This window comes from Saccopteryx leptura, chromosome X (assembly GCF_036850995.1).
Source record: "Saccopteryx leptura isolate mSacLep1 chromosome X, mSacLep1_pri_phased_curated, whole genome shotgun sequence".
NCBI lineage: Eukaryota > Metazoa > Chordata > Mammalia > Chiroptera > Emballonuridae > Saccopteryx > Saccopteryx leptura.
The window spans coordinates 128,906,622-128,923,290 of NC_089516.1; the positions used below are offsets into that span (position 1 = coordinate 128,906,622).

The 16,669-nt window shown below is 38.0% G+C and overlaps 1 protein-coding gene across 1 annotated transcript in view; it reads right to left on the reverse strand.

Annotated features, from left to right (window-relative positions):
• The window catches only part of GPC4 (glypican 4), a 121,403-nt gene that overhangs the window by 12,085 nt on the left and 92,649 nt on the right, over positions 1–16,669 (reverse strand). Inside the window, exon 3 of the mRNA XM_066356545.1 lies at positions 14,928–15,319. Coding sequence (XP_066212642.1) covers positions 14,928–15,319 — 392 coding nt within the window. The remainder of the gene's footprint in view (positions 1–14,927; positions 15,320–16,669) is intronic.

Below are 16,669 nucleotides of genomic sequence, written 5' to 3' on the forward strand. Positions count from 1 at the left end.
GAGTAACAGAAATGGGGTGGATAGCACTGTTAGGAAAAAAGTGAACCCCCGTGGAAGGTCCTACATGATGCACATGCATGCATACCCTTTTATCTGAAAAGGAACTCTAGTCTAAAGGGGGGGGGTAACAACAAGATGGTTATAATATACACTAAAATCAACACTCCCTACAAAGAGTTAGGATATTTTCCATAATTTTAACCAATCCCAAATGTTTTCCTAGGCACTAAATTAGTCCTTTTGACTACATATTACTACTGTACAGTAAAATCTTAGCTAAGCAATACCCTGGAGAAATGGCCATTCTAGATAACCAGATCATCTGGATAGCTATAAGTTCATTCCTTTAAATAAGTCACAAATAGTTAGGACTTTGATACTAGCTCACCCCCTCATTTTACAGGTGAGTAAAAAGGCCTGGAAACAGGAGCTGAATGGAGAATCATAGGATCCATAGAAATCTTAGAACTGAAACAGGTCTTAGAGATCACTGAGAACGGCTCTCACATTTAAGGGATAAGAAAACCAAAGCCAAAGAGATGAACTGAGTTGCTGACAGCCACCTGATACATTTTATTCTAGTACTGCACCTTATCAAACCTTTGTGACAAGAATGTTTCACAGATGTATTATGTTTCTCCATCTTCTTAAACAGAATATATTAAATTCTAATAGGCAGCGGTTGTTTTCTTCTTTGTCAGTTAGGTTCCACAATGGTGAGATGGCTGAATGGCTAAATTTTATAGAGGTAAAGAGTTATCACACAAATGCCTATGAAAAAATCATACAATAGCACATTACATTTGTTAACTATTATGTTTAACAGGAAACAGCACCCTAAGAAGAAGAAATGTAGAAGGTTACAGGGTCAGCAAAGTTAATGGGCACCTACTATTGCCTGAGATTATTCTTGAATGTATTTCTGATTAGGTAATAAGGCAAGTAGGAATTTCTGTTATAGTATATGGAACCTATTCTAGAAAATACAAACTGTCCTGGTCGATTGGCTCAGTAGTTCAGTGTCGGCCTGGTGTGCAGGAGTCCCGGCTTCGATTCCTGGCTGGGGCACACGGGAGAGGCGCCCATCTGCTTCTCCTCCCCTCCCCCTCTCCTTCTTCTCTGTCTCTCTCTTCCTCTCCCACAGCCAAGGCACCATTGGAGCATAGTTGGCCCGGGCATTGAGGATGGCTTTATGGCCACTGCCTCAGGCGCTAGAATGGTTCTGGTCGCAACAGAGCGATGCCCTAGATGGGCAGAGCATTGCCCCCTGGTGGGCATGCTGGGTGGATCCCGGTCGGGTGCATACGGGAGTCTGTCTGACTGCCTCCCCGTTTCCAACTTCAGAAAAATACAAAAAAAAAAAAAAAAAGAAAATACAAACTCTAACGTAGTATAGGTCTTTAGAAAATACGCAACGTTTTAAACTTCAACAGTGGTTTTCTGTGGGTTTTTTTTTTTTTTTTTAGTTTTTATTTATTGATGAGAGAAACACTGATTTGTTGTTCCACTAATTTACGTACTTCATTGATTGATGCTTGTATATGCCCTGACCTGGGATTGAACCCACAACCTTGGTGTTATCTAGATAACACTATAACTGACTGAGCTACCCAGCCAGAGCTAAACTTCAGTAGTTACATTTGAGAAACATTTTTTTCCCCAAATAAGTTCTTTCAAATTATTTTTCTTGTTTGTTTTTTTTTACTTTATGAAGTGGTTCTCCATATTCTTCTTTCAATTTTAAGTATAAATCACTTATGCAGTAGACCTTATAGTACACTTTCTTAAAATAGGTTAATAGCTCAAGTTTTAAAAACAGAGTGCACACTAAATAACACAGTAGAGTTTTATTAAAAGAAAAATTATGACGCTAAGTTTGGCGGAGTTTTTTCATTTCATTCTTTGGCTAAGTACTGGCTCATGCTCTGTACATGAGTTGCTGTGTAACTACTAAAAATGATCTCGAGAAACTTAGCTCTAATGTGCTATGGAAACACTAATACCAGAACTGAGAAGCGAAATGGGGAAGTTATAAGAAAATGGGGACAAGCAAATACATATGAAATAACAAAAGTTGGAGAAAATCTGTCTTTTGTCTCACAAGCACTAATAAGACCACCATGCAGTATTTTACATGAAGGGAATTCAGAACCTGGGAAATAAACCCCTTGTGTGGGATGAGGCCTTAGTATAAGAGTTGTAAAGTAGTTATGAGAACTAAAGAAACAAGGGTCCTCTGCAATGCTCATACTCTCACAGAAAAAGCCAATAATGTGGCAACTCCTCACACCTTGGGTCCCTATTTTTGCTGAACTGGCCAAGTTCAGGCTGGTGTACTTAGGATGTCAGGCAAACACTACCTTCTGACACTGGACTACCCCAGTGGATAAACAAAATGGTTGCCTCTCTTTTGGAATATTCAAGAACTTCCTGATAAGAAGCAATGTAAGTTGGGAAAAGAACCAAGGGAACAAAAAGCCAAATAGCATATGGGACTTCAATTCAAATTCTTTTGCAGAGTTTCTGGTGAAAGTCTAGGATCTCCTTGATCCAGTAATGGTTCTTGTTGTCATGTCATGATATACCAAGGCCCTGGTGGGTGTCCCTTCACAAACTTTCAGTGGTTTCCTCACCATAACCATACCAGGGGCAAAACTTTCTTTCATCCATAAGCAAATATCAGAGTGGACTAAATCATACCTTCTTCTGGGAATATTTAATATAAATTCAAGTTCATTTACATTCTACTTCCTTGTAATACTCAAAGTCAATTCCTTATTTACAAAAAAATAGTTTTATTCCAGAAGACATAAGAACAAATGGTAGATCATGCTACTTGGGGATTAACAAAAGGGTAACAGATTCCAAGGCCTTACTATATATATAATCCTCAGTTATATACTGATTCTGTATGGCAGGGCATGCCATTGAAAATGACCAATCTGATAGTTCCTTTGGGTTATAGCTTTTGACTAACATTTGCCATATTTTCTTTTTGTTTCGAAGGTTCTATTGAGCCCAGACATCAGTGACTTCCAGAATCCTTGGGGCTGGGGTAGAAGACAGGTTGGGTTATGATTGCTTTTATAAAAAAAACATATTTTTCAGCCCTGGCCAGTTGGCTCAGTGGTAGAGCATCGGCCTGGTGTGCAAGGGGTCCCGGTTCGATTCCCAGCCAGGGCACACAAAAGAAGCGCCCATCTGCTTCTCCACCCCTCCCCCTCTCCTTCCTCTCTGTCTCTCTCTTCCCCTCCTGCAGTGAGGCTCCATTGGAGCAAAGATGGCCCGGGCGCTGGGGATGGCTCCTTGGCCTCTGCCCCAGGCACTAGAGTGGCTCTGGTCGCAGCAGAGCGACGCCCCGAAGGGGCAGAGCATCGCCCCCTGGTGGGCGTGCCGGGTGGATCCAGGTCGGGCGCATGCGGGAGTCTGTCTGACTGTCTCTCCCCGTTTCCAGCTTTGGAAAAATACAAAAAAACAAAAACAAAAACAAAACAAAACAAAACAAAAAAAACCACATATTTTTCAGAACTCTCTTAGAGATTGAATGGTTTCTCCAAATGATATTGAGAATGAACAGGAAAAGGAAAACTGTACACTGTTCCCTTCTCACTTTTAACCACAACAAAAGAATAAAATAATTTTCTCTGAGAAAATGCTTCTTTAATCCCTATGGTTTCATGATCATGACAGACTTACTTTATTATCAAACTTATTGAGATGGCATTGGTTAATAAAATTATAAAGGTCTCAGGCGTACAATTTTATAATATATCACCTATGTATATTACACTGTGTGTTCACCATCCCAAGTCAAGTTTCCCTCCATCACCATCTATCTCCCTTTTACCCTCCCCCACCCCCTACACCCTTTCCCTACCACAATCCCCACATTGTTGTCTAAGTTTTCTTTTTCCTTTGCTTGATTCCTTCATCTTTTCTACCCAGTTACCCAACCCCCTTCCCCTCTGGCAGCTGTCATTCTGTTGTCCTTACTTATGGTACTGATCTTTTCCCTACCTGGCTTATTTCATTTAGCACAATAATCTGCGGGTCTATCCGTGCTGTTCCAAAGGTAAATTTTTTTTTTTTTTTTTACAGCTGAGTAGATATCAGTGTGTACACACACCACACCTGTCTTTAACAACTTATCTACTGATGGGCACTTGGGCTACTTCCAAATCTTGGCTATTGTAAATTATACCATAATGAACATAGGGGTACATATATTCTTTCAAATTAGTGTTTTGGTTTCTTTAGATATTTTTCCACAAGTGGAATTGCTGAGTCATAAGGTTGCATTTTGAATTTTTTGAGGAAACTCCACACTGCTTTCCACAGTGGCTGCACCAGTCTGCATTCCTACCAACAGTGCACAAGGGTTCCCTTTTCTCCATATCCTAGCCAACACTTGTTTTGTTGATTTATTGATACTAGCCATTCTGGCAGATGTGAGATGTTATCTCACTGTGTTTTGTTTAATGTTTATTTTATTGATTTTAGAGAAGAAAGGGGACAGAGAGAAGAACATCAATCTGTTCCTGTATGTACCCTGATCAGGGATTGAACCAGCAACCTTTGTGTTTCAGGACAATGCTCTAAGCAACAAACTTGCTCTAAGCAACAAACTCTCTGGCTAGAGCTCATTGCGATTTTAATTTGCATTTCTCTGATGACTAGTGACATTGAACACCTTTTCATATGTCTATCAGCCATCTGTATGTCTTCTATGGAGAAGTGTCTATTCAGGTTTTTTGACCATTTCTTAATAAGACTGGGTTTTCTTGGGAGGGAGTGTTGATTTTTTAAGTTTCTTGCAAATTTTATATATTAAGCCCTCATCACATGTATCAGTGAATATAGTCTCCCATTCAGTGGGTTGTCTTTTTATTTTGTTGAATGTTTTCTTTGTTGTGCAAATACTTTTTAGTTTGATGTAGTCTCATTTGTTTACTTTTTCTTTTATTTCCCTTGGCCAAGGTGACATACCAGAAAACAAAAAAGAAACATTGCTTTGAGAAATATCTGAGATTTTATTGTGTACGTTTTCTTCCAGGATTTGTATGGTTTTGAGTCTAACGTTTAAGTCTTTAATTCATTGTAAAAAGGTGGCCTGTTTTTTTTTTTTTTATAATATTCTCAACGCTACTAAATAGACTACTTTTACCATATTGTATGTTTTTGCTTTATTTGTAAAATATTAATTGACTATAAAATTGTTGGCTTATTTCTGGGCTCTCCATTCTGTTTCATTCGTCTGTGTGCCTGTTTTTATGCCAGTATCATGTTTTGATTATTGTGCCCTTGTAGTATAATTTGATATCAGAAAATGTAATCCCTCCAACTTTGTTCTTCATTCTAAAGATCACTATTGCTATTAGGGGTCTTTGATTCAGTAAAGGAGCAGGATACAATGTAAATATCGACAAATTAGCTACATTTTTATATGCCAATAATAAACGACCAGAAAGGGAAACTAAGAACACAACCCTATTTTTTTTTTCTTTTTTTTTCTTTTTTCTGAAGCTGGAAACAGGGAGAGACAGTCAGACAGACTCCCGCATGTGCCCGACCGGGATCCACCCGGCACGCCCACCATGGGGCGACGCTCTGCCCACCAGGGGGCGATGCTCTGCCCATCCTGGGCGTCGCCATATTGCGACCAGAGCCACTCTAGCGCCTGGGGCAGAGGCCACAGAGCCATCCCCAGCGCCCGGGCCATCTTTGCTCCAATGGAGCCTTGGCTGCGGGAGGGGAAGAGAGAGACAGAGAGGAAAGTGCGGCGGAGGGGTGGAGAAGCAAATGGGCGCTTCTCCTGTATGCCCTGGCCGGGAATCGAACCCGGGTCCTCCGCACGCTAGGCCGACGCTCTACCGCTGAGCCAACCGGCCAGGGCAACACAACCCTATTTATAATTGCTTCAAAAAGAATAAAATACCTAGAAATAAATTTAACCAAGGATATAAAAAGCCAACTTAGAAAATTATAATACACTGAAGAAGATAAAAATAAGTGAAAGCATATATACCGTGTTTAAGGATAGGAAGAAGTAACATTAAGATGCTTATACTACCCAAAGCAGTCTATAGATTCAACATCATTCCTATAAAGATACTAATGGCATTCAATTTAAAAAAAAAAATTAAAAGTCCTGCCCAGGTAGCTCATCTGGTTAGAGTGTCGTCCTGATATGCCAGGATTATAGGGTGGATCTCCAGTCAGGGCACATACAAGAAGCAACCAATGAATGCACAGCTAAGTGGAACAATAAATATGGATGCTTCTATTTCCCTTTAAAATCAATTTAAAAATTTTCTAAAGATACCAGTGGTGTATTTCACAGAATTAGAACAAATATTCCAAAAATTTATAGAAAAGTCTTGATGTCAAGATTCAAGAGGAACACATTTTGTTCTATGTCAGAATAACTTGTGTATTAATAGCTTTTATTGGATTTTATTCATTTATATTATATACTTAGAATACTTGCTATGTGCCAGACTCTGTTCTAAGTGCTTTCCATGTTTTAACTAATTTAAAGCCTTAAAAAATTATATGAGATTAGTTTATAATTTCATTTCACATACAAGAAAACAGAGACTGAAAGAGATTAAAGGACTCACATCAGATCTTCTGATAAATGGTCAAAATTTGAACCCTGACAGTTTGGTTCTGACACAGGTACACTGAACTCCTTTGATGGTATATGAATGGCTTCTTTTCGGTAATAGAATATAGGAACATTGAGGGAAGCACATGTAGGCAGTCCTTCTCCATAGCTCCTAGACCTAGTATAGGACATCCACATATAGTGAACATTCAGCTCTGAGGCAGTATGTTTTCTTGCAATTTGCAGTTTTCAAATTTACTGACCAAATGAATGTTTTTATATTGAAAAGTAAGTTAGCACTTAACTGTTCTATGTGGAACAATGCCAATTGGATAATTGGATGAGTTTACACATTGTTTAATAATAAATAGTAACAACAACAACAGCTTGACCAGGTGGTGGCACAGTAGATAGAGTGTCGGACTGGGATGTGAAGGACCCAGGTTGGAGACCCTGAGGTTGCCAGCTTGAGCGCATGGTCATCTGGTTGGAGCAAGGCTCACCAGCTTGAGCCCAAGGTTATTGGCTTGAACAAGGGGTCACTCGGTCTGCTGTAGCTCCCCAAGTCAAGGCACATATAAGAAAGCAATCAATGAACAACTAATGTGCCGCAACAAAAAATTGATGCTTCTCATCTCTCTCCCTTTCTGTCTGTCTGCCCCTATCTGTCCCTCTGTCTGTCTCTGTCACAAAAAAAAAAAAAAACAAAAACAAAAAACAGTAACAACAATAATGATTTATTCAGTCAATGCTATATCCTTCAAATAGTTCAATATGCTACAGGGGTGATAAAAATATGCACGTATACATACATATATAGATAGATAGAGAAACAGAGAGAGAGAAAGAGAGAGATAGATAGTAGATAGATGATAGAGATATATCACATCACTCACTAGCCATTGCTCACAAAGAAGTCAAAGGCTCAAGCAAACACTGCTAAATATGGAAAAAAGATTTTTATCTGGACAAAAGAGAAAACATTTTATGAAATTTTTAACATTTTGAAAGAATTTAAGCTAAATACAGCAGCAATTATCAATTTATACTATAAAGTGGAGTATTGTTTATGGAGGAAAAAAGTTTTGATATTATTTATGTAAGAAAGAGATGGTTTGATTTGTTTACTTTTTTGTGGGGTACAGTATGATAGAAAGCCACTATCATCTAGACTCAATATTTCTATATGAATGAATCAAACTCAGTCTGAGTTATTGACCCAAATGGCAATATACTAATAGCTCATTTTCAAGCCATATAAAATCCATCAAGACTTATCAAGGTACCTGACCTGTGGGGGCTCAGTGGATGGAGGATTGACCTGGAATGTTAAGGTTGCCAGTTTGAAACCCAGGCTTCCCTGGTAAAAGCACATACAAGTAGCAACTATGACAATTTGATGCTTCTCACTCCTCCCCTCGACTTTCTCTCTATATAAAATCAATAAATAAATTCTTTATAAACAAATAAGACTTGCCTGACCTGTGGTAGCGCAGTGGATAAAGCGTTGACCTGGAACACCTAGGTTGCCGGTTCGAAACCCTGGGCTTACTAGGTCAAGGCACATATGGGAGTTGATGCTTCCTGCTCCACTGCCCCTTGTGTCTCCTCTCTCTCTCTCTCTTTTCTCAAATGAATAAATGAAATCTTAAAAAATGTATTTAAAAGACAAATAAGACTTATCAAGGTCTTTCTAAATATTAGTAACTCTAGGAGGCATCTTAGAATTTAGATTTTAGGAGCCGATCTATGTTTCATTATAAAAGTCAGTGGAGGAAAGTATACTCATTTCCTTTTTAACTTATTAAACACTTAAAAATACTCATTCTTGCCTTCTTCAAATATACATTTGACATGACATCTGTATGCCATTTCTGTTATAAAAAGCCTATGCAGAAAAGTCCCTTTTTCTGCAGACTCTTCTAATATGGTTGAGACTTTCTACAAAAAAAATCTGCATTTTACAAACACCACATAAAAATCTACTGTAAACATCCTGAAGAAAGAAAAATATTGGAACAGTACTTTTCACAGAGCCTAGATTTCATTTCAGTAATTCAGAATGAGCATTAAGCCACATTTTACAGTGACGGCAGTCAACATGCTGCACTGAAGTTAAAAACACATTTGTTCAGTTTATTCCAGTCCCTAACATACTTTTGCTGTAGGATTTTTCTGTGTACATGTGCATAGCCACTAGTACCAAAGAAACAGAAAAGGTCTAAACTTGACCTGTTGCTTGGTAACATAAGCACCCAATAAAAATAACAGAAACTATTTCGCAAATTATGGTAAAAGAGATAGGGAAACCAAACATGTGGTGAGATGTGATGAGTTTATGAAACGACTTCCTACCTAGTTTTGAAGTCCATATACATACAAAGAGAAGAGGATAAAATATTTCTAAGTATTTCCCCAATAACAGAATATTAAAGGCAGAACAAAATAAGCTAGAATGCATTAAGAAATGTTTGAAGGTATATTATAGTTAAAACTAAAGCTGCCTAAACACTCAAAAGTATGCCTTATTTTGTTTTAAATAATTAAACTCAGTTACGACCTGGAAGTCAAAGTATCATTGGATTAGACCCCTTGTAGAAGGATCTATTTATTTTGAGAGTTTCTAACTTCCTTTTATTCAGTCCTTAACACTTTCCACCCTCTCAGCACCACCATCTTCATCTCCATCTGCACTACAGCTAGAGTCTCATCGTTCTCCTGCAGTTCCAGTTCTTTGGTTGTAAGTGAAAAAGACTATTGTGTTGAATAGATGTCTGTGCTTTGCTTCTTAAGACCTTTTTATATTAACCATTTATAAAATTTGTAATGATTGGGGAAAGAGCCAAAATAATTTGAGTAGTACTCTTGAAGGTGTTGGGCATTGTGAATAGATAGAAATGATGATGGGGGAAAAATGGAAATTGTTTACAAGGCACAACAGTCATTTAGACATCACAGTGGTAAGGTACTGACTTCTAATTATAGTCCCTGTAGTTTGGGGTGGGGGTGCAGACACAGTCCCATTATGTCAGTGTTAAATGAAACCATGAGAATTTAACTCTGTTTGGCATAGGAGCTATTAATTTTCATGGTGCATGTAACCACTTGTGCATTTTCGAAAGACCACAACAGACTTCACCCTTCTGGGCAAAACTGCTGCTACAAACAGGTAAATAAGAAATGTATCATGAACCATGAAAACAAGTAAAGATGGAATAAGTAATACAAAGATGTGTAGCACCAGGGTATTCTTGAAACATCTGTAACTAATTAAAGAAACTCTTTTGTAGTTTGAATTGTAAAATTAAATGGAGTAAGCTGAAATCACTGGATTTTTTGGGCCCTAAAAAACTGAAACAAGACGAGAATACTTCAATTTAGAAGTGACTTTCTCTTGAAGCAAGTTAAGTTTGCTGGTGCTATTGGCCTGTAAAAAGCTTAGTGTTAACCAAATCATTGCTCAACATAAAACTGCAACCTTTTTTGTTGCAAAAGTAAACTGGGAAACCAGGACATCCATTAATGAAGAGAAAATGGGAACATCTGGGGTAAGTATGCAATAACTAGCCCCAAAACTGTGATGCTTTTCATATTTGAAATTAAAGATCTCGCCTTGGCCTGACAGCTTGGTTGGTTAGAGCATCAACCCCCCAATCAGGACACATACAGGAACAGATCGATGTTTCTCTCTCTCTCTCCCCCTTCTCTAAAATCAATATAAATCAACATTAAAATAACTAAAGACCTCTTTATAGATGAAGTAGGTGAAGTAGCTCTTTTAATTCACAATTACATTATCTACCCTGAAAAATATTTTCCAGGCTTATCTCTTAGGTTGTTGTCCTAGTTCCACCTGCCATCTGCATTTGGGACAACACTGAGCAGGATGGGGATTCCATATGAAAAATCATTGCTTGGGTACCTGAATCAGTAGAAAAGCTTACTTATTTTATTAATCAAATGTAGGTTTTTCAAGACATTCAATCTGAAATATGTTTTTGGCAACCAGATCATTTTTGTTTTCCCCATACCACTGTTCCTTAAATTAACAATAATAAAATAAAAACCTTATAGACAGACAACAGTCTGGTGATAAAATAAGAGGGAAAGGGGATGGGGGAGGTAGAAGAGGGTGAAAGGGGATAAGCGGTGATGGAAGGAGACCTGACTTGGGGTGGTGAACACACAGTACAGTGTACAGATGATGTGTGATAGACTTGTACTCCTGAAACCTGTATCATTTTATTAGCCAACGTCACCTCAATAAATTCAACTTTAAAAATTTGTTTAACTGGTAGGCCTACTCTAAAAATTAATGTAAGAAATAGTTCTCAAATGTGCAAGTATTCCTTGCTCACTTCGTCTAAACAGAAATATTACATGGATAACACGTTTTTTACCTAGTTTGTATTTTAGTATCTTTAAAAGGTGATGTGATCCTGAGTGTCTTATTATTATATAATTTTGATGACTTAACCCAATTTAGTTGAAGGGCTTGATTTTAAGTCAGTCCTAAAGTCAAAAAGAAACTCAGTAGGAAAGCAAAATATTATTTTTAAGTTTCCAATTACAACACTTAAACTATAATAGTTATAAAACAGCATTATCAACTAAACAATTGGCAAGTAATGCATATTTGAAGTAAATTAAGCTCTATAGCTTGTATCAATTGTATTATCATATAACTGTGTAAATATCTCTTAGGCAGATATGCAAATACAGTAAATATCAAAAAGAGATCAATTCTAAAACAATAGAGTTATATTAAGAAAGTAATACAATACAAAGTTATACAGGAAGTCTATTTCCTCCTTTTAAAAAAAAATCATACCAAAAGGACCATCAGAAATTGTGACAGTTTTATTTTGGGTCACAGGCTCTTTATTGCATTGGTGAAGGGGCTTGAAACTTAAATACAAAACTCAATCTTATTGATTTCCCACAGTTATTTTTGAGAACCATGTCAAAAAGAATGCAACATAGAGAAGCGACAACTGCTTACTTCTCCCAAAATTTTGGGAGGTAGGATGATGTGGATCATGGCAAGCTTTACACCCTCAATCTTCTAACCCAGGGGTCCCCAAACTGCGGCCCCGCAGGCCACATGCGGTCCCCTGAGGCCATTTATCCACCCCCCCTGCCACATTCCTGGAAGGGGCACCTCTTTCATTGGTGGTCAGTGAGAGGAATATAATTCCCATTGAAATACTGGTCAGTTTGTTGATTTAAATTTACTTGTTCTTTATTTTAAATATTGTATTTGTTCCCGTTTTTTTGTTTGTTTTTTTGTTTGTTTGTTTACTTTAAAATAAGATATGTGCAATGTGCATAGGGATTTGTTCATAGTTTTTTTAATAGTCCGGCCCTCCAACAGTCTGAGGGACAGTGAACTGGCCCCCTGTGTAAAAAGTTTGGGGACCCCTGTTCTAACTTGTACTGAGCTGTCTCTATGCTGCTTCCTTGTTTCAACAACCACCCTCCAGGGCAACTTGGGTTTTCTGAAATCTCAGTTCTCTAAAAGGGTTACAATCTTGCAAAGTGAGGTTAGTTAGACTTGAGCCAGGTGTCTGGTCCTTCCTAAGAATCAAGGGACCAAAGGAAAAGAGGAAAGAGGGAAAGGGGATGATAGGATGGGATAAACCTGAAGGGAAGGGGAAGGGTGCTGTAGGGAGGGGGATAAGGGGGATGTTGAGGGGAATAGGGGGAGGGGGATGCATTAGGGTGACCCTAGAATCTATGTAGACACAATTAATTAAATAAAAAAAAGAATCAACACAAAGGAGGGTGGGTGGTTAATGTAAATAAACCACAAATAATCAAACACTTGCAAAGGACTTTGTCCCCCTTGCCTTTCACTTTCACTTTCTCACTTTCTCTCTCTCTCTCTCTCTCTTTCACACACACACACACACATACACAGATATGCAAACCACAGAGCAGTGCCTTTCTGCCTATTCAGTTTAGGGTGAACATGAACACAAGGAATTGTTGAAGAAGAGCCAATGTGTTAGGTGAACTACACTGTAAATGACCTTGATCCAGATTGTGTCTTGTTGAGAGATTCTGACATCAACATCTCCAAGATTAATAATGGTTGCTGAGACTGTCAGCAGTTCAGGAACCAGATTATTCCTTCAATTACAACAATCCTCTCCCTCTTTGCTCCACTCACACTCATATGCCCTAATGGTGTTTTGCAATTTACAATACAATGAAAATATCGGGAAGAAAAAGAATGAACAAAAGTATGCTGAAAAGAATTGTTTCCTGATAGTTCCTAGCCCAGAGATGAGAAAACAAATAAAATTATAATAATGAATGTAATCAATCAATGAACCCTTTTTGTCACCTAGTTCTAATATGAAATATCCTATAACCATCTATTTTTTTAATAATTCACAATTCTTTAGAATTTCCATCTTCATTTTGGAGAATGTTACTTCCTCTCTAACTAAGGTGACAATGCATCCTGCTTTGTCCAGTACAGTCCTGGTTCCCTATTAAAAATTAATGCTACGTGTCTGGGTAGGATTGTCAATAAGCACCTCCTGATCTAAACAATAAATGTCCCAGTTCGCAAAATAAATTATATGATCACTTGAACTCTAAATGAACTCTCTGATAGGCAATCAGGTTGACATTTTAGTGCTTGTATTACTGCCCAGTTTTTATTGACCATTCCTCCCATCCTCAAAACAACCAAAAGACCAAAGTAGAAGCTGTTGCACTTTTGTCTCCAGACTTTTTAGAAATTAACTAAAATTTAAATTTTCTTTTGAAGGCCTAAAGGTATTGCATTAAGATAAATCTTCCAAAGATAACTTTGGCTAAATATATTCTAATTCTTCACTGGCACTGAATGATGGAAAGGTAGAAGTGGGAAGGCCTTCAAGAAGTTTTCAAATTTCATCTGAGGGGGTAGGAGAGTGAAGGAGCCACAGAATTCTCCCCCTCTTCAAATCTCTGCTTTTGCCCACATTTTGTAATTTCCTTCCCTCTACTGGTAATTCTATAATTAAAGCCATACGTCATACCCGTAGCATACATGAATTGTCATAGAAAGATGTCTTCCTAAAGAATCTGGATACACCTTATAACAAGGAAACACAGTTATGGATGTTAAACGCTTCTCTAGTCTGTAACTAGTAGACTCAAACATAGTCACTTGAATCAGTCTAATGTGGAGCCTGTCTGTGTATGTTTCCTTCCTCTGGAGAGGAAGTGGAAGAGGAGCTGAAAAGAGTATGGAGGTATTAAACACATTTTTATTTAAGGTTCCAATGTGAATATATATACTACTCCTAAGAATAACTACCCAAACAAATCCACAGAAAAGAATGATAATAAGATTGACCAGGGGGTGGTGCAGTGGATAGAGCATCGGACTGGGACACAGAGGACCCAGATTCGAAACCCCAAGGTCGCTGCCTTGAGTTCAGGCTCATCTGGCTTGAGCAAGGGGTTGCTGGCTTGAGTGTGGGATCATAGACATGACCCCATGATCTCTGGCTTGAAGCCCAAGGTCGCTGGCTTGAGCAAGGGGTCACTTGCTCTGCTATAGCAAGACACATATGAGAAAGCAATCAATGAACTAAGGTACTGCAATGAAGATTTGATGCTTCTCATCTCTCTCCTTTCCTGTCTGTCCCTATCTGTCCCTCTCTCTGTCTCACAAAAAAAAAGAAAAAAAAGAATGATAATGATATACAAAGATGCTTATCATAGTATTGTTTATAACTATATAAGGTACATATATAAACACAAAGTATAAGACAAAAGAGGCAAAAAAAAGAATTGAGGCCCTGGCTGGTTGGCTCAGCGGTAGAGCATCAGCCTGGCATGTGGAAGTCCTGGGTTCAAGTCCTAGTCAGGGCACACAGGAAAAGTAACCATTTGCTTCTTGACCCCTCTCCCTCTCTCTCTCTCTCTCTCTCTCTCTCTCTCTCTCTCTCTACCTCATGCAGCCACAACTTGAATAGTTCCAGCAAGTTGGCCCCAAGCACTGAGAATAATTCTATGGCCTCGCCTCAGGTGCTGAAATAGCTTGGTTGCCAAGCAACAAATCAGCGGCCCCAGATGGGCAGAGCATCACACTGTAGAGAGCTTGCCAGGTGGATCCCAGTTGGGGTGCATATGGGAGTCTGTCTCGCTGCCTCCTTGCCTTCCCATCTCTTACTTAATAAGGAGGATAAAAAAGAATTTAAAAGGAAAAAAGAGTGTTGCTGAGCCAATGGAGTTATACTGATTAATTTTTCTACCTTACCCAAACTTGATTTTAAAATGAAACAAAAGAAAAACACAAAATGCAAATAGCACTTACCACTGAGACTTTGCTTACTACATCTCTTGCAACTGCTAAGCCTTGAGCAAAAGTGCGTGCTGCTACAAATGCACGAGTAATCTGTAGCTTCAATTTCCGAGGGACATCTCCAAATGGCTTCAGCTGCTCAGTATATTTGCTCACACATTCTAGATAATCATCTGTAAAGTGGTACTGGGAGTTCACCAGGCGGAACATCCGCTCCAGAAGGCGAGCCCAGAAATCATTTAGCATTTCTTCCAGGTTCACATTTCCTACCACATAGTAGCGCTTCAACTCTTCGAAGAGATCTTTAAATAGCTCAGAATTTTGCATGTATAAGTGGCCATATGTCTTCACAAACATGTCATTCAGAGATTTCTCTGCATTTTCAAGTAGTTCTTTAAAGAATTCTAAAACCAAAACAAAAAAAAGAAAGAAAAGAGTTTTCAGTAATTAAATAACCAAGTGTTTTTCAAATAAACTTGAAAACAAAAAAATCATGAAAATAAATTGGAAAACATGCTTGGATATAGGGTAGATTTCTTTTGGTCAATCTGGAATTTCTGATCATTTGTCAATGAAAACACATCTACATCACAAAGTCACTGACATGTGTCTACATCAAAGAGAGGTGGGAAAATGAAATTATAACTAACAACTTATCAGGAGTCAATACAGAACATACATACACACACACAAATATACATTCACTCTTCTCTATCATTCAGTCACAAGGTAAATAAGGAATTGGAAAAAAAGTTAGTACATGAAGTCCATAAAATGAGGTTTCTCAGAACTAAATGCTGCAAGAATCTAAACTATTAATAATGCCTCCTAACTGTAATCTGACACCAGGGAAGTATTTTCAAAAAGTGTTGTTTTATTTGGACAAAATGTTTTTCTTTTCTCCTCCTTATATCTACATGACAAGTAAGAAAACGACCTGGGAAATGCTTGAGGCCAGGAGACATAATGGATTACTCCAAAAGCAAGCACATAAGTTTTCTGAAAAATAGTTCTCAGGTGTTCCCTGTGTCATTGGTACAAATTGGGATATCCAATTTGACCATGAGTTCCTATGGGATTCATATTGTAACATGAGTTTTTCTTCCAAAAGGGGAGAGAGAAAAGGAGAAAGAGAGAGAGGAGAAAATGAAGGAGAGAAGGAGAAGAGAGGAAGAGAGGAAGAGAGAGGTATATAAAATGCATAACAGACTCAACTGATATAATTGATATATTTATAAGTCAAATAACTGAAACACAGAAAAATAACTGAAAAAAACATAATACCATGTTATTATAGATTTACTTTTTGCTCACCACATACCCACAGTATAAGTGTTAAAGATTTTAATCACATAAATGCCAATTGGAATTTAGTTTCTCGTAAAACTCTTCTCAGGAAGTTCAATGAAAAGAGGAGCCAACAGTGTATCTATAATCTGTAACATTAATTATTCTTGAATCTATGCCTGCTATAAAAACAAACACCTCATGATATCAAGTTTTAAGTATGAAATGTAATAAATACCAAAGCAAAATATAAGGATCACATCAAATAATAAACTGCCCCCAAGTGAACATGGAGCAGAAAATAGGAGGCCCCCTTCAAAGCCAGAAGAACATTAGAAAGCTTATCGAAATGCAATAGTGCTACAAAATCGTTTTCTTTACATGCTGGGTGGACGAACCAGAGGCTGAAAACTAATTCCAAATAGATTCTCAAAACCTGAAGTGAAAACACTGAAGCCTTTCGGAGG